Raw genomic sequence first — 23,549 nt, forward strand, 5'->3', positions numbered from 1 at the left:
CCCCGCCAGGGGTGCCCACAACAATAGCACGCCTGCGACAACCCGTCAGGGCCCTGAGGCACCCGAGGCCCGTGGCCTGCCGCTGCTGGGCCCCCTCCGCTGGGGCCAGGCATGCCTCTCCTCCCTACAACTCCAGACCTGGGTGAAGGCAGGTCTAAGCGGCCCCTCAGGGTCAGACTCATCCCCCCCCCCCCCAACACCCCCTCCCCGACAGCAGTGGCACCGTCTCTGCAGCAGAAGTGCACTGAACCTTGCGGGGGGTGCAGCTAAACCCGCCCTCCTAGCTCACTAAGCCGTCAGTTGGATATCCTCCTGGGGCTCCCAGACTGTGAGAGGGCACAGGCCACACTGAGGGACCCGCGCCCCCCCCCCCCCCCCCCCCCGCCACCCAGTGTACAAATTTCGTGCACCGGGCCTCTAGTCATAATAATAAAAGGCCAGAGGCGTCATGACCAAAATGACCAAACGACCGGTCACCATGAAGTGCATGGAGCACCTCTCGGTCCCTCCCCCTCGGCCCACAGGCTCCGATTGCAGCAAGGCTGGTGGCCGGCCGGTGCACAGGTGGGCGGGGCGGATGTGAGTGGGTGGGGCCACGCGATTTGGCACACTGGGCCTCTAGTCTATAATAATAAAAGCATAATATGCTAATTAGACCAGACAGCCAAACGACCTTCCAGACATCTTTCTGGACAACCTTCCGGATGAAGCCACGGCTGCGAGGGCCGAGCCCCTTGCACGAATTTTGTGCATCGGGCCTCTAGTATATTCATAAATGAAACAGACATAGTCCCTGCCCTCATGGGGCTTTTCCAAATGGGGAGACCAAGCCATTAAATAGATGATATAAATTAATTTAACACCAATACACCTGGACTTATGATGAGGTTATGTCCCAGTAAACCCAGAGTATTTGAAAATGTAGTAAGTCAACAATGCATTTAATACACCTAACCTACCAAACATCATAGCTTAGCCTAGCTTACTTTAAACATTCTCAGAACACTAATTAGCCTACAGTTGGACAAAATCATTTAACACACCGCCTATTTGATACTGAAGCATTGAATATCTCATGTAGTTTATTATACATACCACTTTCGCACCATTATAAAATAAAAACATTGTAAGTTGAACTATCATAAGTTGGGAACTGTCTGTATATTCTAATGCAGATGTATGTTGTTCTTTCATGTCTTGTATAATTTAAAAAATAATCTATTTTACTTATTTTGAAATAATATATTATAATTTTAATTGTTTAAGGACATGCCTTTTTGTCATGTTTTCATTGTAAGGATATCAATCTGTTCATTATTCTTTTTTTCATTATATGGAATTTAATCTTGTTGGTGTTCTGTAATTTCATACAACTTAATACCATAAAATTTTTCTTAAATTTATGAAAGAATAACACTATACGTGCTGTTTTTATTCCAACTTTTTATTATGACAAGTTTTCAAACATACTGAAAAGTTGAAAGCACTGTGTGGAATTCCAATATGCTCATCATATTTTTTATAGATAGATTTTTCGTTCAATAATATTTAAGAGAGGGCCTTCTACATTAACTACATATAGAAACAATCTCACTTTTAAATGATGAAATCCATTTCACTGTACAGATGTGATATTTTATTTAATTCGTTTCTTATTGACGGGCATTTTGCTTGTTTCCGATTTTGCTCCTAGTAGAAGTGATGTTGCTTATATGTCCTTATGAAAAGTTCCTAAAATGACTGTCATGAGATGTTCTCATGTGCAAAGCATACGTGGTTGTAGGTTGGGAATGAACAACAGTATAGATCAAGATGCAGTCTCCTTTCAGGAAGACAGCCCCATGTAATCTGGGGTGGGCATACTTCTTCCACAGACAGTAGATGCGGGTTAGCGGAGGGGAAAAGGTTGGGGGGGGAATGAAATGGGTAAAGGGGCGTCAATATATGGTGACAGAAACTAAATGTTTGGTGGTGAGCATGCTACAGTGTATATGGATATTGAATTATAATGTTGTACACCTGAAACTTATATAATGTTATTAATCAATGTTACCTCAATTTAAAAAAACAGAAATTTAACATTAAGAAAAAGAACTTGCTTCCCTACAGCGGGATTCTCACATAGCATCAGCCCTCCCCTGCACTGATTTCGGTTTAATCCGAGTGGCTCTTCTTTTATATCATTTTGGTTGTTGTGGGTATAATTACGGTATCACTTACCTGTTGCCACAATAATGCTGCATAAGGAACCACCCCTACATTGAGTGACTTAAACCATAGTCATTAGTATCTACAGGATGGCTGAGTGATTCTTACCATCTCTGCTGGGTTTACCCATGTGCTTGCAGTCGGCTGCCGGTATAGTGTGCAGGTCTTTGCAGCGCTCTCGCGTGTGTTTGATGGTCAGCTGGCTTAGTTAGGGTGGTCTAAGACGGCCGTGGCCAAGAGGATTCAGGGGTCCTACCCAAGTCTCCAACCTCCTTCCAGCAGCCCAGCCTGGGCGTGTTCTGGAGGTAGTAGCACAGATCTTTTCTTTCTCCTGGGGCCGGAAACGGGCCATGCTTTTCAAGCTTCCGTGTCATCTCATTTGCTAATAACCTAGTGACCAAAGCAAGTCACACAGCTAGGTCGGAGCCAGTGGGAAGAGACTGCGGTTAGCGAGCAGGGAGCCAGGTCACAGAGAAGATGTTGAGTAAGGCCATTAATGCAGGCCGGCCTCCATTGCTACCCAGCAGCATATTTTAAGCTAGCACTTCTTAGAAGCATTAGACATTGCTGTTATTTCAAAACTGCAGCTGTTTTGCCTTTGAAATATGAAAAGTGAGGACCAAGCGTTTGCTTCATTTAAAAAATGGCTTGTTAAGAGTTATAAAGGTAACTCGTGCATGGAAAAACTCACTTTCATTGTTCTTTCTTGAAAATATTTCTGTTCCAGTTGGTGTTTTCCCCTGGGTTTCATTTCTGGATACAGGGTTTTCCCTTCTATGCATCTTTTTCTTTGTTTGACAGTGTTTTAGGACTTGATTTCGAAATCTGGCTTTGAGAACAATGAATCAAGAAAGATGAAGAGCTAGATAACTATGTATAGGGTCAGATGGGTACTACTAGTAAACTTACCTGGGTGATGACTTCCTAAGGTATATAAATACCTAGTCACTATGTTGTGTACCTGGAACTAATACAATATCAACTGCAATTGAAAAACAAATTTAAAAAGCCAAGCAAACAAAAAGTGCAGTGGCAATTATCAAAAAAAAAAAAAGAAAGTAAAGAGCTAGAATCATAAATGAAACTCCTTAAATGTTGCTTTTCCTTAAGCTGTAGACATTACAGACAGGATTAGATCCCTGCACCTATTGCTTTTTCTCTACTGTAAGTCAGAATAAGTGGTAAATTTAGGCTCTTCCAGAACAGTGATTCTCAGCAGCAGCTATGCAGCACCAGGTGTGCAGATGGCAGGAAATTGTTACTAGTAATTACATCTCAAAAGTTTTCTTAAAAATCAAGTTTATTCTCGTAGAGTGTGATATTATATGCCACGCCTCTCTCTTCTCTGCAGAAATAAACCACTGAAATAAAAATTTGCATATACATACTCACTAAACACTCTTCATTGTGTATGCATCATAAAGTTACACATACCTTAGTTGTTTAACGGAAACTGTGCGTATTGTACTAAGTAGGCAACTTAAAGGATTTTTTCTATGTAAGTTTGTTGTCGAGTTTTGCTTCATTTTTTGACTTTGGAACCGCCCCCCCCCCCCCCCCCCCCCCGAGTGAGCTAAAATTTCACACACTTGTTCTTAATTGTACTTCATTTTACTGTCTTGAGCTATAAGGAAAAAGAGGACTTAGGTTTTGCTTGTCAGCAAGAGAGCCCCTTTGTAGTTTAACTGGTTATCAGGATGTTGGACATAAACTTCAATATAATTATAATGTGGCAAGAAGTGTCTTGCAGAATTAATTGATTCAGGTAATCTGAGTCAACTTCAAGAGAAAGAGTCCTGACAAGCATGGCATAGAGGTCACGAGTCTGCTTTTTGGAGGCAAAGAGATGTGAGTCCTGATACCAGATTTGTCACTTGCCTTCCATGTGACCTTGGACAGGTTACCTAACCCCTGTGCCTCAGTTTCCCCATTAGTAAACATGATGTAATAATAGTACCTCTGTCATGGGATTATTGGAAGTGAAAATACTTATAAAGTTCCTACGTAGCACAATGCCCAGTACCTAGTATAAGTGCTCAGCAAATGTTAGATGGGGTGGGTACTGACTGGAAGAAACCCTGCTCATCTGACGCAGCTGCTCCACTTTATAGATCTGAATAGAAATTAAGTTCCTCAGGGGAAAATGTTTAAACCCTTAAAGTGAGATTGAGTCACTGTGAATTAGGAGACAGGTCTAATCCTGGAATGCAATGTCTACTTAAAAAGTATTTATCCACTAATACACCTTGTATAGTTTCAAGAGCAAGGGTAAGACGGTAGTTTTTGACAGCCCTGTCTGTGCTCGGCAGTTATGATAATGATTTCAGTAATGACAGAAAGTTTTCATTATAATTGCAGTGCTTAGCTCCATTCTTGGACTCAGCTTATCATTTGTGAAACATTTTACAAGACAGCAGGACAGGGCAGGGAAAGAAGATGGAGGGTGTAGCCCACCTACTTTTATTGAATACTCAGGGTGAATGTGCGAAGGTCTCCAAGAGACTTTGCTTTTCTTCAGAAATCTTAAAACTTCATTGAGAAAACAGGTCATGTGGGTAAGAAAAATAATAATTATAACAATAGTCATAGCGGTTACCTTTATTGAATGTTTGGCACTAAGCAAAGCAAGCAAGCCACCTGTCATATCTCATTTGGTTCTCACAGTCACTGTCAGATTGCTGGTAACCACAATTTGCAGTTGAATAAGACACACTTGCGACATTAGTATTGGTTCCCAATCATACAGAACCTAAGTGTTGAACGGGTTAAGGAGAGGAAGAGAGAACTCTGGGCTGAGGTTAGACTTTTCAAAATTAAGGGTTGGAGGTATCTACAGGACCCATTACTTGCATTTTGGGGGATGGAGACCAGAGGTGGTAAGTGTCTGGCAGTACCCAAGACAAATCTGTGTAACAAAGAATGTCTCACTCTGCAAAGCTTGCAAATATTGTACCAAATATTCTTGTAGGTTCGATTCCTGATCAGGGCACATGCCCAGGTTTCGGGCTCGATCCCCAGTAGGGGGCATGCAGGAGGCAGACAATTAATGATTCTCTCTCATCATGGATGTTTCTATCTCTCTCTCCCTCTCCCTTCCTCTCTGAAATCAATAAAAATACATATTTTTAAAAAGACTGAAGCTTGGGCTATCATATAATACATTGAATAAATATATAATTTCAAATTTATATACTAGTATTGGTGTCTAATGGGGAAAAAAGTAGATAGCATATTATACCAAAATAAGATACAAGTCGGTATTGAATTTATTTATTCACTCCTTTGTTTAAGTTTTGTGCCATTCCAGGACACAAAAATGCTATTGGAAAGGAAACTGTTGTTGCTAGATTGCTTCACTTGTGCAGTTCTAAGCTTTGTTTTAAAATCACAACTGCATTCTTTTGTTTTAAATTTTGAGAGAGAGAGAGAGAGTAAGAGAGAGAGAGAGAGAGAGAGACTCTTTGATTTGTTGTTCCACCAATTTATACATTCATTGGTTGCTTCTTGTATGTGCCCTGACTGGGTATCAAACCCGCAGTCTTGGAGTATGAGGACCACACTCTAACCAACTGAGCCACCTGGACAGGGCTAATCACAGCTGTATTAATGAGGAGCTTGTAGGGCCTACCCTGTTTCCCGGGTGTCTTTGAACTCATATGTGGTTTTTCAGGAAGCAAAGGCACTTGTTCTGAATGCCAGCCAACCTTCTCTAGCTTTACAGCTGAGCTAGCATTTCTGCCTGTCTTTGCTTTTAATGGAAAGGTAGACAATATTTGGATTAGGATAAAGTTTCAGAATCTGTCTGCATTATCTAGATCAGCACTTCACCAAATGAGATATCATATGAGCCACATGATATGAAAATCATGGAAATTGGAAATTTTATAGTACCCACTTTCAAAAACAGAAATGAATGAAATTAATTTTAACTGTTTTGTTTAACTCACAGTATCTAAAATATTATTTCAACTTGTAATCAATGTTTAAAAATTATTACTGAAACACCTTACTTTTTTATGCAAAGTCTCCAAATACAGCATGTGGTTTACACTTACAGCAGTCAACCCAGATGCAGAATGTTCATTGGAAATACTGGATCTGTATTTAGATTTCATAAAGTTTATTGTTGAAAAGTAGATTCACTACCCAGGAGGTTCCAAACTGACCTAAATGCTTCCCATGGATTAGCTTATAGATTATATATATATATTAGTTAATTATAATTAAACTAGAGGCCCGATGCATGAAATTCTTGCAAGAGTAGGCCTTCCTTCCCCCGCTGCCAGCACCGGCTTCCCTCCGGCACCCAGGACCCAGGCTTCCCTCTAGCTTCTGGCAGGCACCCAGGACCTGGGCTTCCCTTGCAGCCCTGGCTTTGTCCGGAAGGTCATCCGGAAGGACGCCTGGAAGGATGTCCAGTCTAATTAGCATACTATTCTTTTATTATTATAGGACATTAAAAATTCACTTTCTCAATTGCATTAGTCATCTTTTAGGTGTTTGTAACTCCCTGTTGCTCCTTATGGCTTCCATATTGGACAGCACAGCTACGATTCTTAATACTAAACTTAACTGTTTTTATACTTTCTCGGATTATTATTTAACTAGAGGCCCTATGCACAAAATTTGTGCAAGAGCAGGCCTTCGCAGCCCCTGCTGCCTCAGCCTTCACAGCCAGCCCTGGCTTCGTCTGGAAGGTCATCCGGGACCATCCGGAGTCCGGATGGTCGTTCCGCTGTTCGGCCGTTTGGTCGATTTGCATATTACGCTTTTTTTATTATAGATTAGATTTAGTCCATGCCACAAAGTTCTTGGAAACTGTTTTACTAGGTTAAGATTTATTCATCAAGGATACCAGTGCCTAGGGAAAAATAGCTCTGCATATTTGTGCTTTATTCTCAGGGTTGGAGAGTGCCTTGCACATAGTAGGGGTTTAATAAGTACTTACGTAGCTAAATCCTAGTTAGTCTTCAGCTTTAGTTGAGTTTTACTTTCTCAGAGAAGTATGCATGCCCCATCATTATATTTTCCCAGGGTTCTTTTCCTCTGAAACATATAAGGTGTCCCCCCAAAATGTATATACACTTTGACAGGTGATAGCTCAGTTTTGAAAATGAAATGTATTTTAATAAACACTGCCTTTATAATGATTCAAAGTGTGTGTATACACTGATTTGAGTAATTTAGTGATTAATAGCCATTGACTTGGCTATAAAACCCATGAAGGTGGGTAAGGTGTTTTTTTTCACTAAAGTATTCCCTGCCCATAGAGAATACAGAATAAATATTGGTCAGGTAATAATACCACAGGGCCATTTAAAATATGAAGTGATTAGCAGATTGTCCAGTTCTGAACTTTATAGACATTGGAGTTTGTTTTGAGGAAATAAGGAATATTTTATTTTAAGAATTATGCGTACTAAAAAGTATGCCGATTTTGAGGTGTTTTTTTTTAATAATTAAATCTTTATTGTTCAGATTATTACATTTGTTCCTCTTTTTCCCCCCATAACTCCCTTCCTCCCAGTTCCCACCCCACCCTCCGCCCTCACTCCCCATACACTGTCCTCATCCATAGGTGCATGATTTTTGTCCAGTCTCTTCCCACATCTCCCACACCCCTTTCCCCCCCAAGCATAGTCAGTCCATTCCCTTTCTATGTCCCTGATTCTATTATAATCACCAGTTCATTCTGTTCATCAGATTATTTATTCTCTTGATTCTTAGATTCACTTATTGATAGATGCGTATTTGTTGTTCATAATTTGTATCTTTACCTTTTTCTTCTTTTTCCTCTTCTTAAAGGATACCTTTCAGCATTTCATATAATACTGGTTTTGTGGTGATGAACTCCTTTAGCTTTTCCTTATCTGTGAAGCTCTTTATCTGACCTTCAATTTTGAATGATAGCTTTGCTGGATAAAGTACTCTTGGTTGTAGGTTCTTGGTATTCATCACTTTGAATATTTCTTGCCACTCCCTTCTGGCCTGCAAAGTTTCTGTTGAGAAATCAGCTGACAGTCGTATGGGTATTCCCTTGTAGGTAACTGAGTTTCTTTCTCTTGCTGCTTTTAAGATTCTCTCTTTGTCTTTTGCTCTTGGCATTTTAATTATGATGTGTCTTGGTGTGGTCCTCTTTGGATTCCTTTTCTTTGGGGTTCTCTGCACTTCCTGGACTTGTAAATCTATTTCTTTCACCAAGTAGGGGAAGTTTTCTGCCATTATTTCTTCAAATAGGTTTTCAATATCTTGCTCTCTCTCATCTTCTGGCACCCCTATTATTCTGATGTTGGTACGCTTGTAGCTGTCCCAGAGGCTCCTTACACTATCTTCGCACTTTCGGATTCTTTTTTCATTTTGCTTTTCCGGTTGGGTGTTTTTTGCTTCTTCGCATTTCAAATCTTTGACTTGATTCTTGCGCTCCTCTGGTCTGCTGTTGGGAGTCTGTATAATATTCTTTATTTCAGTCAGTGTATGCTTACTTTCTAGTCGGTCCTTTATCACACCATCGAGGGTCTCATTAGATTTCCTGTACATCTCATCAAGTTTATTGACAGCCTCTAGAAGCCTCTTGAGAGACCTCAAAAGTGTGGTTTTGAATTCTATACCCAGTAGCCTGCTTTCCTCCGGTTCTGTCCTTTGTGGCCTGTTTCTTTGTCTTGGCATTTTTTTATGCTTCGCTGTGTCGATAGAGTGGCTTTCCGTGTTAAGTGTCCCAATTACCTGAGGTAGACACTCTTGGTGCACCCCCTTGTGGTCTCTGTGAGCAGTCTTGTTGTAGTTAAGCCTTGATTGTTGTAGGTAGTTACTACTTGACCTCCAGGCCAATTGGCTGTGAGAATCAGTTGTGTTTACAGTGGGAGAACTTCTGTCCTCTAGGGAGGTGCTAATCTAGCCTTTGCCTGAGGCTATCCGGCAAATGGCTCTGTGCAGGGCTTGGGCGGGGCGGGTCCCACAGGATCAACAGGGCGGAGGAGGGAGCAGTTATGGTTGCTCTCAGTCCGTCCCCAGGGGCTCTGCCTCTCTGTCCCAGCAACCACTGCAAACCTCGGAGGGACCAAAGCCAGATAGTCCCGCTTCTCCCGTTTGAGTCTGGGTCCCTAGAGACTCGCCCGGATCTGGAGCTCAGAGTCTGAGGCTCCCTCCGGATTGAAATAGTCAACCGCGCCCTCAGCCACCAGCCCACGCTGCGCGCACTCCGCACCTTAGTATTTTACTTCAGCACTGCGTCTCCTCTGATTCTCGGTTCCTCCTAGTTGTAGAACTTCCACTCAGCCAGCCTTCCTGTGGTTCTGGATGATGTCCATTCCGTCTTTTAGTTGTATTTTTGAAGTGGTTATTCGAGGCAGCAAACTCCCGCATTAACCTATGCCGCCATCTTGGTTTCTCCCCGATTTTGAGGTTTTGTTCAAGCCCTTTCAAAATCCTCCTGTAAGTATGCCTTTTCTTAGCTTTCTTCTACTTGATTGGTATTCATTTTCTTGGAACGCCTATCACCACACATCTGTCTCTGCTTATAACTTAAGGTGCACTGAAGCCAAAAGCTAGAAAAAAGGAAAATTGAATTGTGAAATACGTTTAAGGAGCTGAAAAAGGCTTAGGGCAAAAGCAGAGATGATGGAGGAAGCATCTCCTGCTGTTTCAGGACAGTTAAAAATAAACCCACCCTTTTAATTATAGCAGAGCAATGAGCCGTACCCACAACATGTGAAAATATGATTAAAAAATGTATTGTGGGTCAGTAGACCAGGTTGTCAGGTTATTATCTGAATCATAAAGTTGGAAGTAATACCCATTAAAGGTTACTAGTTTGGAAAGGTTAGCTTAGGATTTAGTGTTTGCAAATGCAGGGGTGGGCAAAAGTAGATTTATAGTTGTAATACAAATAAATAATGCAATAATTCTTAAATAATAATACAAGAATAAATAAACTGTGTTTCGTGTACTCAACACTGCAAACCTACTTTTGCGAACCCCTGTATAAAGTGTCTCCATTTAAATAATGCTTTAGTAAACCTCCATCGTTTGACTTTTTCTTTTAACATGTCACAGAAGCGTAATAAACATACAGAAATATGGGCATGAGGGAACAGTGTGGTGAATTTTCACATCCAGATAAAAAACTAGAACATGACTATCACAATATCCTGGAGGCTGCCCTCCTGCTTTCTCCCCCTTTCCTGCCCTCCAGGGTAGACCACTATCCTGACATAGAGAAGTTTTTCCTGTTTTTGTACTTTATATAATTGGAATCACTGCAGTATCCGCATTTGAATTAATAAAGCAGATTATCATTCTAAGTGACATTTCTGATAGCAATTCATTGAAAATAAGGTCTGTTTTCAGTTTTCCTTATTATGCATCTAATTTGGTAAACTGGCAGTATACCACCGTAGTATTTACTTCGTTAATATTCCTTTAAGAAATGTTCTATGTAAATGCAAGAGTGTGTGCATGCGCACATGTGCACAAGCGTGTGTGTATGCACATGTATATGCCTTAAAGAGTTTACTCAAATTCAGTCACGCTGTGCTATGCATGCCATTCACTTGTCAGTGCTCGGTCCACAAGCCCTTTCACTTCAGCTCACGTAGATCTGCTTCATTTTTCCTACTGGCCGCACAGTACTCCATTATATGGAAGTATCATAATTGAATGAGCCAGCTGTCCACTGAAGAACAGTTAGGTTGTTACTGACCTTTTGCTTTTAGAACAATAGAATCCATGTGAGTTTATCTATAAAATAAATTCTTGCCCTAGCTGGTTTGGCTCAGTGAATAGAGTGTCAGTCTGTGGACTGAAGGGTCCCAGGTTCAGTTGTGGTCAAGGGCACATGCCCAGGTTGTGGGCTCGATCCCCAGTAGGGGGTGTGCAGGAGGCAGCCCATCAGTGATTCTCTCATCATTGAGGTTTCTCTCTCTTTCCCTCTCCCTTCCTCTCTGAAATCAATATAAAATAAATTATAAAATTTATAAAATAATTATAAAATATATATTCCAAATTTTAAAATAAATTCTTAGAAATGGAATTGCTGAGCAGTGGGGTTCATATATTTGTAATTTGCTCAGATATTTCTAAATGAGTTTTGCCAGTGTTTACTCCCACCAGCAAAGTTTAATAACTCCTATTTCCAGTGTCCTTGCCTTAGGTTATATGTTATCAAGCCTTTTAGTCTTTGCAGTCTAATATAGGAAAGCCAATAAATCATTATTATTTAAATTTACATATTTTTTAGTTTCAAGGGAGGATAGTTATTATATGTTTATTGGACATTTGTGTTTCTCTTGGGACTTGTACCTATTCTTTGCTCATTTTACTGTAGATTTGCTCATACTTTTCTTAATAATTTGAAGGAGTTCTTTCTATGTAAAGAAAATGAACTCTTTTGTGTCATTTTTGATGTGTGTTTTTTTTCATTTTTTTTTTTGTCTTTACTATGTTTATAGCCTTTTTTTTCTAAACAGAAGGTTTAAATTTTTATATGGTGAAATGTACCAGGTTTTTTTTTCCTTATTGGCTTCTGAATTGTGTGTTTTTAATGAGAAAAAGCATTGGAAACTTTAGATAGATATTAGACAAATAGATAGATAGGTAGATAGATAGATAGATAAACATAAGCCTGGAATGAAAAAAAAAAATAATCACAAATGTTTCTGGGAAATGTGGCTGAGCAGGAATTCAAATTTTAGTCAAAAGTGGTATAAGCAACTAAATAAGCAAAAATTTGGACATTATCTGCCAAAATTTCTTTAATATTTTAAACAGCTTTGGAAGGATTTTCAATGATATGCTTTTTTCCTTATATGCTTTGTTATTTGGGGTTTTAATTTCTCAAATGATCCCTCTTTTCAGATTTCAAATTATAACCCATTTCCTGCACCATTGCTGACGTCCAGCGATCCATGTCAGAAGTACTTCCAGGTCAGATACACTTTCACATGTTTCAATGCAGACAAGCAGTTGAATATTGAAACTTTAACAAAGATATATGATAGATGATTGTTTTGATGTTAAACATATGATTTGCTAAAATAATATGTTTTAGGTTTTCATTGTTTTTCACTAATAGAAAGATGAATCTTTAAAATAAAGTAGGAGAATCAATTGGACTTAACTGTATTCATGTAATAGTTGCACAACTCTACTAATATCATGTGAAAATATTTTAGTTGACTATAATGGAAATTGAAGCTATCACACTTTGCCATCTAGCATTTCACATTATAGCCCGTGAACTGTTAAATGTGAACAAAGGAGCTGTTGGTAGTGAGTCTCTATAAACAGCATCTTAGCCATTGTGGGTTTTGCCTGGAATGGAGCTCCTCAAATCGGGATTCTTTTGTATTTGGTGCTGATTAATTTCAGGCCCTAAGAAAAATCACCTTAATTTTATTGTATGTTCCGTTCTTTGTGACATGATGGATGCTAGTCTACACACAAGATGGTGTGGGATTTAATTCTTAGCGTCACAGTAATATAATAAGGAAAAAGCAATGGCAATAACATTTGGAATTAAACGAAGTAGAGGACTGTAAGTGGGAGATACATCTGGGTGGATTCCATGTTTGTTAGGCTACATGCCACTCAGAGAATTTTGAGTTTTTAAAGAAATAGATTTTAACCATAAATAAATAGATATTGATGTCCCTAAATTTTAAATCAAACTCATTAAGTAGGCCAAAGCTTTTTTTTTCTTTATATAACACTGCATGTTACATTTCAACAGAGAACTGAAATTAAACAATAGAATAAACACTAGGCTCAGTAGAGGTATATAAGCAGGAAAGTCCTATTTACAAAACTCAGCCAAAACCAGTATGGCACACCTAAGTTCACAGAGGAAAATTAGGAACTTCAAGGTGATTCTTAGAGGTTAGCTAATTTGTACTGTGAAAATTTGGGGCCAGGGAGTAGATTTTCTTTGTAAATACATATTTGAATAGGTATGTTAATTTTGGAAAATCAGGCAAACATGCATGTCCTTTTAAAAGTACATTTTAAGTGTTGAGAATAAATCCCTTTAGGAATTCTTTAGCATTAAAATTCTTTTTATTACATTTGCAAGATAGACTCAGTATGGAAACATTTTAGGAACTAAGCTGGCAAATATATAAAGTGATGTGTTTTCCTCTAAATGGGGGTGAACTAATCAAATAGCTGTGGAGATTTCTTATGACCACTGTATTTGGTTATGCTGACTTAGTCATTCTTTCTGTTGGTACTCAAATTGCGTTATTCCTTGGTAGTTATGTAAGAGATAATGAAGCTGTTATCCAGCATGGTGTTTCAATAAGAGCTACTACTATCATGCATTGGTATAGAATGTAACAAATTTTGCCAAGAAAGCAGTTTTCTTCAGTGGAATATCATATTCCAGCTCCCCCCCCCCCCTTTTTTTTTTTTTATAATTTAAATGGCAGCTAGTAAGGGAGAGTCTGGACCATTAAGTGGAATAAGGTATGCCTCAATCCCATTTTCCACTCTTAGGAGCTGTGACTACTGAGAACCTTTTCAAAAACAAACATACCAAAATCTATACCATTATCTGCTTACAAAATTCTTGTTGAACCTTCAAGATTCAACTTGGGTGTCTCTTCCGAATAGGTCTTAGCTATGATATAGTCAAGTAACTTCCCTATTTTAAGGCTTCTTTCATTGTTTAATTTTCTTTTTAATTGACTTGAGGTTAGCTTATTCAAGAAAACCTGCATTAGTACATTATAGCTTACTACTTTTTTCACCTAAATCAGCATTCCCAGGCTTGATCATTGACTATGTTCACCAGAGTTGGCCAAAAACATCCAAGCCCAGCCGTGGTGGCTCAGTGATTGAGCATTGACCTATGAACCAGGAGGTCATGGTTTGATTCCCGGCCACGACACAAGCCCAGGTTGTGGGCTCAATCCCCAGTGTGGGGCATGTAGGAGGCAGCCTATCGATGATTCTCTCTTCATTGATGTTTCTATCTATCTCTCTCCCTCTCCCTTCCTCTCTGAAATCAATAAAAATATACTTTTTGAAATGTTTTTAAAAAGCACCAACAAAAACAAAGAAAATACAAAAAACATTCATCTTCAGAAGACACTGAAGCTCTTCTAAACGATGAAAATGATGAAACGTAGAAATTGAGCAGCGATAATATCCTTGGGGTCAGCGTATCATATCCCAAGGTGACTGCTCCGAATGTCTTAATTCTTATTTGAATACACATATTCTGATATGTGTTTCCCAAATAATCAGTCATCGCATCTACCAGGTGTGATGTTGCCTTGCCATCTTTTCCCCCATCTGGGGGCTTCTCTTCCTTGTCGACCCGTGGACTCCTACCCACCTTTCAGGACCCAACTCCGCTGTTTCCTGTGTTATTGTTGTTGTTTTGTGTTTTGGGTGAGATCCTTTCCTGACCCTCTCTCCTCATCCCTAATGTCTTCTTATAAGCCCCTCTATCTTTAGCCATTGTGAGTTTGTTTAATAAATTATCTTTCTCGCTGCCCTATCTGACGGAGTTTCTTGAAGGAAAGCAGTTGGTACACCTTTCTTGACTTTCCTCCATCCCACTGGGGATGTTGAACAGACAATTAAGTTGAGTGGAGAATGGGAAACCCTTAGGTGGTTTAGACCCAGCTCTTAAAATCTCCCCTTTATCTCAGAGAGCCTGGGGAAGTCGCCCTGTGAACCAGCTGTGTGAAGCTGCCTTCCTGGCTTAGAAACTTCCAAGGTACGAATCCTGTGATCTCTCTGAGCCCGTGGCCCAGGCTGCCTTCCAGTGACCCTTTCCTCTTTTGTTCATGGAGAAGTTCTTATCATTTTTGTCACATGGAGAGTTTACTTTCATGAGTAATTTCAGGAAACCAGCTTTATTTTGCCTCTCTTTCCTAAAAGAAAAAAAAAATAAATCTGAGTTTGTTTCATTTCCTTAATACTTTGAGGTCTAGTTCAAAAGGCAACATCCCTCAAGGTAGAAGTTTTGCTGTTAACTCCTGAGGAAATGAAATTGTACAGCAGAAGAAATAAAAATGAGGACAATGTGAAGTCTCATTTAAGAGTGGGCCCAACGCCGGGCTTCCCTGGGCCCATTCATCAACCCGGGACCATTTGTCAGTTTCCAATTTTATAAGCATGTCATGGGAGCTGAGAAAGAGCAGCGGGTTATTGAAGAGAGGAGTTTCCTGTCACTTCTGACAAATTTTTTCGTTGACAGAAGGTTAGAGGTCTCAGGAAAGAGAAGGGGGGAGCAGGTTTAACTACAGGCTCCAGCACGGGGTGTATTAGGATGTCATCTGAGTTATGGGGTCACAGCTTGGTGCTGGGACCTCTGTGACTCTGGGTTTGAGGAAAGCTTTGTTAGCCATGGAATTAAAATGACCCTGGCTTACCTAGTTCTGTTTAGGCTTCCTAAAAAATATTTTGTATATTAACTAAGGCTCCTTTAGTTGCTAAAAGGAGAAAAAACATCTTGAAGTGGTTTAAGCAAAAAAAAGGAAGAAATTGATTGGCTTCTATACCCTAGAACCGTGGTCGGTGAGCCGCGGCTCGCGAGAAACAAGCGGCTCTTTGGCCCCTTGAGTGTGGCTCTTCCACAAAATACCACGTGCGGGCGCGCACGTACAGTGGGATTGAAACTTCGTGGCCCATTCGCAGAAGTCGGTATTTTGTGGAAGAGCTGGTATTTTGTGAAAGAGTCACACTGAAGGGGCCAAAGAGCCGCATGTGGCTCGAGAGCCACGGTTTGCCAAGCCACTGTTTGCCAATCACTCCCCTAGAACAGTGGTTCTCAACCTTCTGGCCCTTTAAATACAGTTCCTCATGTTGTGACCCAACCATAAAATGATTTCCGTTGCTACTTCCTAACTGTCATGTTGCTACTGTTATGAATCGTAATGTAAATATCTGATATGCAGGATGGTCTTAGGCGACCCCTGTGTAAGGGTCGTTCGACTGCCAAAGGGATCTCGACCCACAGGTTGAGAACCGCTGCCCTAGAAGTTCCTGGGTGTTGTGTTTCAGACACAGCTTCTTTTAAGGATTCCAGTGATGTCATTGCAGCCTGCTCACTTTCTCTCTGTGACTCCACTCTACTTGCCCATGTGTTCGTTTCATGCTTATGCAAGAAGCAGGTTCCTTCGATGGTGACTCCTTGAAGCTTTTATCTTCTATGAAGAAAGGAAAAGAGAGCACTTCTCTTCCGGTCACTGTGGCAAAGGTCTTAGGATGGGCTGAGTGTGGGTCCCATGCTTTTCCTTGAACCAGGCACCACTGCCATGAGGATTTGCTACTGCGATTGGCTGGGCCTGGGCCTGGTGCCTCATGTGTCAGGGGTGGAGTCACCTCTTCCTGGAACACAGGGGCTGAATCCCTAGAATGTCATTTCTGTGAGAGCAGGTATTTTAATTGCATCAGTTTTGTTCACTGCTGTGTCCTCAGCAGTGCGGACTGTATCTGCGATCATGGTACACACACCCCCAAAAACCTGTTGAATGGGTGTGGAGGAAGGCTGATTCCTCAGGAAAAATTTGGGGACATTTATCAGAAAAGGAGGAAATACATGCCAGGTTATAATAGATGTTTCTCCATCCTGCAGGAGAGTGATGGCAGGAGTCTCATTAGTTCTTGTAATACTCTTAACTCTGAACTTATATCTAGCTCTGGAATAGGAATTGATCCTCTTGAATTGATGTTGGATCTTGATAGGTAACACTCAGAACAGCTTGATGAATAGAGGGGGAGGTGATGTCAAAATCTTGGGCCCTATCCACCTTCCAGAAATCTAGGAGCAGAACCACCCTTGTACTGAAGACCTAACACCCTCATTACAGCCCCTCTCAGGGTATTTCTTTCCTTTTCCCCCTCCATAGATTCCAGAGGTTGCCTGTTCATTGTGTTGACGGTTTCCTTTCCTGAGAAAATGCTTTTTAGTTTGATGTGGTCCCACATGTTTATTTTGTTTTTGTTGCCTTTGCTTTTGGTGTCAAATTAAAAAAAAAAAAATCATCGCCAAGACCTGTTAAGAAGCTTGTCCCCTATGTTTTCCTCTAAGACTTTTATGGATTCAGGTTTTACTTTCAAGTCTTTAATCCATGTTGAGTTAAGTTTTGTGAATAGTGTAAGAGAGTGGTCCAGGTTCATTTTTTGCATGTGGCTGTTCATTTTTCCCAGCACCATGTATTGAAGAGAGTGTCCTTTCCCCATTGTATAGTCTTGGCTCTTTTGGATAATTTAGTTGACTATATATGCATGGGTTTATTTCTGGGCTCTATATTCTGTTCCATTGACCTGTGTGTCTGTTTTTATGCCATCAAATTAAAAAAAAATTTTTTAATGTCACTAATCCTGTGTTTTGACCTTGTGAATATTTCTAAACGTAGTCCATCTCCACGGGTTCTCTGAGACAGCTTCCCCTCAGGGAAGACTTAATCTTCATGAGAAAATTGAGGCCATCAGTTTTGCTTTTCCTCCGTGTGACATCGCGCCTGTCCCCATCCTTAGCCCTCACCTTCCTTCTCACGTGAAAAAGTGGCCCTTGTCCTGGGCAAGGCTGACTCTTCCACATCTGCCGTGGTCCCTCCTCTCCTCTCCTCGCCTGGACCCTTCCTTCTTGGTCTGTCCCTCTTTTGTGTTCTGCTTTCCCCCTCTCTACTGGCCTCTGCTTTTCTGGCCTGTGAACAATAAAACATGGCTAAGGCTCTCCTTTAGAACACAAACTTCTTCCCACAACTGTGGCTGCTCTGGCTGCTCTTCTCTCTCCCCTGCTTGGTTCACAGTGAAGTTCCTAGAGGCAGCCTCTGCCCACCCCTGCCATTCTCCTGAAGCCGATCTGAGAGAGGCCATCAGAGTCCTTATCATCACCCAGTGCACCTGGTGCTTCTTAGTCCTCACCTCTAAGTCCAAGTGCTAACGGAGACTTCATCTCCGTGCCCTAGTCAAGGGAGGAGTGACCAGAGCTGGCACTGTGCAGTGCGAGAGGAAACTTCCCCCAGACCCAAGTCTGCCTGGCCCACTGTGTCCTCTCCCTGTGTCTGGATGAACTGTTAAAGCCTTCCAGTGTTTCCACGTCTGAGCTCTCTCCTACTCAGTGAGTGGTAGTCAGTCTCTAACACCAGATAGCGGAGCAGGAACGTGGGCCCGGCCTACCTCTTTGGCTAGGGAGACACCCTCTGTCTACCTCTTTCTACTCTTTCCCTGATGACCACTGATGGTGTAATTGCCTGGTTTACATTGCTTCTTTAATGCCTTGGAAAATGTGCTGGGGGAAAAATGGCTTTCCCCCACCACGTAAGGGAATATCACACACGCACGCACACATGCATGCACTTCAGCTTTAGATTCATTCTTCTTGGGCGGTTCTCAACCTTCTGGCCCTTTAAATACAGTTCCTCATGTTGGGACCCAACTATAAAATTATTTTCATTGCTACTTCATAACTGTAATGTTGCTACTGTTATGAATCGTAATGTAAATATCTGATATGCAGGATGGTCTTAGGTGACCCCTGTGAAAGGGTTGTTCGACCGCCAAAGGGGTCTCGGCCCACAGGTTGAGAACCGCTGTTCTTGGGTATTTAGATTGACACTGTTGTAAGGAAGTTGGAAATCTGCTGGCTTTTTAAAAGGCTGCTGTTGAAGTGCTTGCTCCTCTCTGCCTTGGGGTCAAGTCCACACTCTTGGAGCATGTCTTGTCAGACTCTGCCTGATCCCTCCACCTCCCCCTTTACCAGCTCTTCTTTCATGTCTTGATTTGCTCAGATGACATAGACGGTAACCTGCCCTCTCTTACCTTCAGATCCTCTCCAACCTAAGGTGGGATGACAACTTCCTCCTTTGTACCTTCCTCCACGCCCACCTAGTTGATCTCTGTCACTTTATTGAGTGTTTGTCTTCCACAGGCTGAAAGCACTTTAGGTGCCTTGATTTCCCCATTCCCAGCACAGTGCCCGGTAGGAAGAAGGTGCTCAATAAATGCTTGCCTGGGGTATGGTGGCCAGAGACAAAGTGTACGGGGAAGGAGGGAGCTGTGAAATAAGAGTGATCCCTATAGGGACCGAGCTCTTATAGATGCCAGGCATTGGGCTAAATGCTCCACAGTCTTTTCTCTCAGTCCCCAGTTGAAGCTCACTGAAGTGTAGGTACTATTATCTACATTAGAAATGGGGAGTTGAAATAACTTGTCTGTTATGTTAAGGAGTTTGGCTTTATTCTTAGCCTTTTTTACTCCAAAGGAAACAGCCAAATAGTAGAAGGTTTAAAGAGACATGGTAAGATTTTCTTTCCTTTAAAAAAAGAAACACATCGCCCAGCTGGTGTGGCTCAGTGGTTGAGCATCGACCTCTGAACCAGGAGGTCCTGGTTCGATTCTCATTCAGGGCATACTAGTATGTCCAGATTGCAGGCTCGATCCCCAGTAGGAGCCGCGCAGGAGGCAGCCAATCAATGATTCTCTCTCATCACTGATGTTTCTATCTCTCTCTCCCTCTCCCTTCCTCTCCAAAATGAATATAAATGTATTTGGGGAGAAAAAAAAAAGAAACACAAACATCCTTCCTTTTAAGCCTGAGGAATGTTTTTGGTTTTCATAATAAAACCCTTCTAGACCCAATTTCTTTATCCTTTCCTATTAGTCTACTTACTCTTTGTGTATCTCTGTAATAAGACCATTTCGATCACTCACATCAAATAGGAAGGTTAATTTTGGGGCCTTGGTAGGCAGCCCTGGCCTCTGTCCCTTGAATAAAAGGGGTGAGGGTTGCTCACATTTATTGCTACCCCCTATGCTAAGCTTTCTGCGGGCATTTCTCACCGCAACCTGGTACTATTATTGTTCCCATTTTTCAGACAAGGAAACTAAAATCCTGGTGTCCTAGATTACTCAATTGGTGAGAATCATGGACAGGGCTTGAGCCTGTTTCTCTGACCCCAAGGTCTGTGTTCTTATGCTCAGGCCACTGCCTGTCACTTTTGGGGGCCTTTCTCTTGCAGCCTGGGTCTGTCTAGGGCTTTGCTAACCTCTACCTACTTCATGACCCTTTTGAACCCAAATGACTGCCTCGCAGATATGTCATCCCCTGGAGACACTGTAACTGCATAGAATTCCCTGGGCTGCCTTAGTGCTAGATCCGACCTTTCAGATGACACCATCATTTCACATCTAAGGCACACTCACAGTGTTCAGGCTTTGATCTATAAAAACAACATATACAGAGCCGTTTGCGTAGGATGGTCCTGTTGTTCTAACTTAACCCTCCGAAAGCCCCCTGTGATTTCTAGCGAGCAGAAGGGTTACAAGGCCATAGGGAGGGTGATGGGCTCCAAAGGCTGATTCGAACGTGGCTAAAAGTGTTTACCTGTCACACCCAGGACATGAAAGTGACTTCGATATTAAATCACCTGGAAATGTTGATGGTGTTCTTTCGGAAAATGTTTATGGCTATAAACAAAAATTTCTCCCTAATAACACTGCTGAATTGTAGAACCTGGCATAAAATAGCCTTATGAAATTTCTTGCCATGCCTTTTTAAACGCCAACAGATTTCCAACTTTCTCATAATAACGTCAATCTAAATACCGGGAGTCTAAAAGTAACTCTCCCTTGTGTGTCTGCGTGGTGGGTGTGTGTCATGGGGAAAACTTCATGTGGGTTCAAGATGGGCTCTTCTCGTAACAAATGCTACACCTGAGTGAGGTTGAATTAGAAATGGAAACATATGTTTTCCATAAAATGGTAGTAGCAGCCCAAACAGTATTATTATTATTTTTTTAAATTTAGTCTCAAAGTATTGTTTGAAAGGGAGAAACACACTCGATTCTCTGTTCCTGTGACATGAAGCCCAAGTGCTGAGGTGGGTGCTGGGTAAGCAGCAATTCTCCTAAATAGTAATTCTGCAGAATGGGGCCCAAGGGTGGATCACTTTGGACTACAGCCCTTAACTGTCTCTATGGGCTACACGGTCATTCTGGTGTAGAAGTGGACACTGCCTAGACTGTGTAGACGTTGCCTAGTTTCCTAGAAGCATGCAGACTCTAGATGAGTGGGGGATCCTTGTCTAGAACAGCCCATCCCGTATACTTGGTGATAGAAAGAGATGCCTCTCAGCTCCTGAAGGGAACATTCTTGCCTTCCTCTCCTGTGGAGGTCCCTGTTGTGCCTGGGGGAGGATGAGGGAGTTGTCACAGTGCAATTTTAGGAATGTTAGGAGCTGTGCTTCGGCTCACCCACTGCGGTGGAGAACTCGCTGAGGTCTCTGTGGAGGGCAGAGGATCAGATAAGAAAGAAGTCATTCCTCGCAGGCTGAGAAATGTGAAACCTCAGGAATTTTATTCCCTTCTAGTCTGAGAAACTGTTCTTTCTTCCTAGCAAGAGACACATGGAATAAATCACTGATGGTGTGAACAATATTCAAGATAAATGCAACTGTCAGATAGTTGCCTAGGCGTTCTGCAAGGGCACCTGGTGCTGCAAGCAGCTGAGTCTGTAGTTTAATTCAGTGGAACGTAGTCAGGCGCCTTTGGGGCTCCATGTCTTGAAGCAAAGGGCTCAATGCTACATTATTAGTAATTGTGTGTGTGTGTGTGTGTGTGTGTGTGTGTGTGAGTGTGTGTGTGTGTGTTTCTTGAGCAATTAAGGCATTTCACCAACATTTCTGTTTAGTACAAACACTAAGCCCAAGTCAGAAATGTTTACAAAGACATTAGCAAAACACTCTAATGGAGGTGTGATTTTTCTAGGCATTCCGAACACAATTTCTAAACACGATTGAGAAAAATTACCTTGGATGTATAGTGCATCATTGAACAGGGACCGTTCGGGTTAATTAAGGAAGCTGGAGCCTCAGAGGATTTTAAAATATATTTCTTATTGATTTCAGAGAGGAAGGGAGAAAAAAGAGAGAGAGAGAGAGAAACATCAACAATGAGAGAGAATCATTAATTGACTGCCTCCTGCATGCCCCCTTCTGGGGATCGAGCCCACAACTCGGTCATGTGCCCTGGTTGGGAATCGAACTATGACCTCCTGGTTCATAGGTCAACACTCAACCAGTGGGCCACACTTGCTGGGCCCCAGGGGATTTTGAGCAGTTTTTTTGTTGCCTGAGGGAACAACAGGATAGAAATGTGGTGTAAATGTTTAGAAAGGGGGCCATTTTCAAGGTTGTGGAAAATGAAGCCATCTGAATGCTCCCATATGAATTCAAAAGAGAGACACTTTTTAATTTTAGGTAAAACTTGAACCCTCAGACCTCTTGGCTCTTCTGTAAATTGGCTTTTGGGAGCCCACAGTCAGCCTTTCATTTGTTCCTATTTGATATAGAAGTAAATGGTGACAATAAAGAGGAAAATGGGTCAATTTTACAAGAACTTGTGCAACCGACAGACGCCTTCATTCTCTCAAATTTCTGCATAAAAATGTTTGCTCGCTCTGTATGCTAAGTGGTTTCATCATGTCAGGCAGCTAACGCCCGTTCCCTTTGTTTTCCAGCTGCCGCGGGTGTAGACACTTTGGCGGTGTTTATGGCCAGCAGCGGAACCTCAGATGTCACGCATCGGAACAGCCCGGTCACACCACCGAATACCCTTAATCTCCGTTCCTCCCACAATGAACAGTTGAATGCCGAAATCAAGCACACGGAAGCCAAGAACAGCACACCCCCCAAATGCAGGAAAAAATATGCACTAACTAACATCCAGGCAGCCATGGGCCTCTCCGACCCCGCCGCACAGCCTCTGCTGGGAAATGGCTCGGCCAACATCAAGCTGGTGAAAAACGGGGAGAACCAGCTCCGGAAGGCTGCAGAGCAGGGACAGCAGGACCCCAACAAAAACGTCAGTCCCACTGCCGTCATCAACATAACTTCTGAGAAGTTAGAAGGCAAAGAGCCCCCGCTGCAGGATTCCCCGGGGTGTGAAATTTTACCCTCCCAGCCCAGGAGAACCAAGAGCTTCCTCAATTACTATGCAGACCTGGAAACCTCAACCAGAGACCTCGAGCCGGACTCGGGCAGCCAGCACGGGGTCGTGGAGGAGAAGTCGCAGGCGGGCCAGGGCCAGGCCTCCACCGTCATTGCGAATGGTGACACGCTGCTGCAGAAACCAAACAAATCCCAGTGCAGCCCCGAAGATGGCCCAGTAGCCACAGTGTCATCCAGCCCCGAGACCAAGAAGGATCATCCGAAAACAGGGGCCAAAACGGACTGTGCCCTGCACCGGATCCAGAACCTGGCGCCCAGCGACGAGGAGTCCAGCTGGACCACACTGTCCCACGACAGCGCCTCGCCCAGCTCCCCGGACGAAGCAGGTACCCCTGGGGAAGGTGTCGGGAGGGGGCCCTTGCTTTTGGTGTTTTCAGTTATT

At 42.2% G+C, this 23,549-nt stretch overlaps 1 protein-coding gene across 8 annotated transcripts in view; it reads left to right on the forward strand.

Annotated features, from left to right (window-relative positions):
- APBB2 (amyloid beta precursor protein binding family B member 2) overlaps positions 1-23,549 on the forward strand; it is a 327,791-nt gene that overhangs the window by 152,307 nt on the left and 151,935 nt on the right. For 7 of the 8 annotated variants that reach the window (XM_070397666.1, XM_070397692.1, XM_070397699.1 and 4 more), the window contains one exon: positions 22,678-23,493. In XM_070397666.1, the coding sequence (XP_070253767.1) occupies positions 22,678-23,493 (816 nt within the window). Of the gene's footprint in view, positions 1-12,060; positions 12,130-22,677; positions 23,494-23,549 lie in introns of all 8 variants that reach the window. The other variant, XM_070397675.1, reaches the window with a different exon arrangement.

This window comes from Myotis yumanensis, unplaced genomic scaffold (genome assembly GCF_028538775.1).
Source record: "Myotis yumanensis isolate MYYU_CA2020_CCGP unplaced genomic scaffold, mMyoYum1.0.hap1 SCAF_1, whole genome shotgun sequence".
Lineage (NCBI taxonomy): Eukaryota > Metazoa > Chordata > Mammalia > Chiroptera > Vespertilionidae > Myotis > Myotis yumanensis.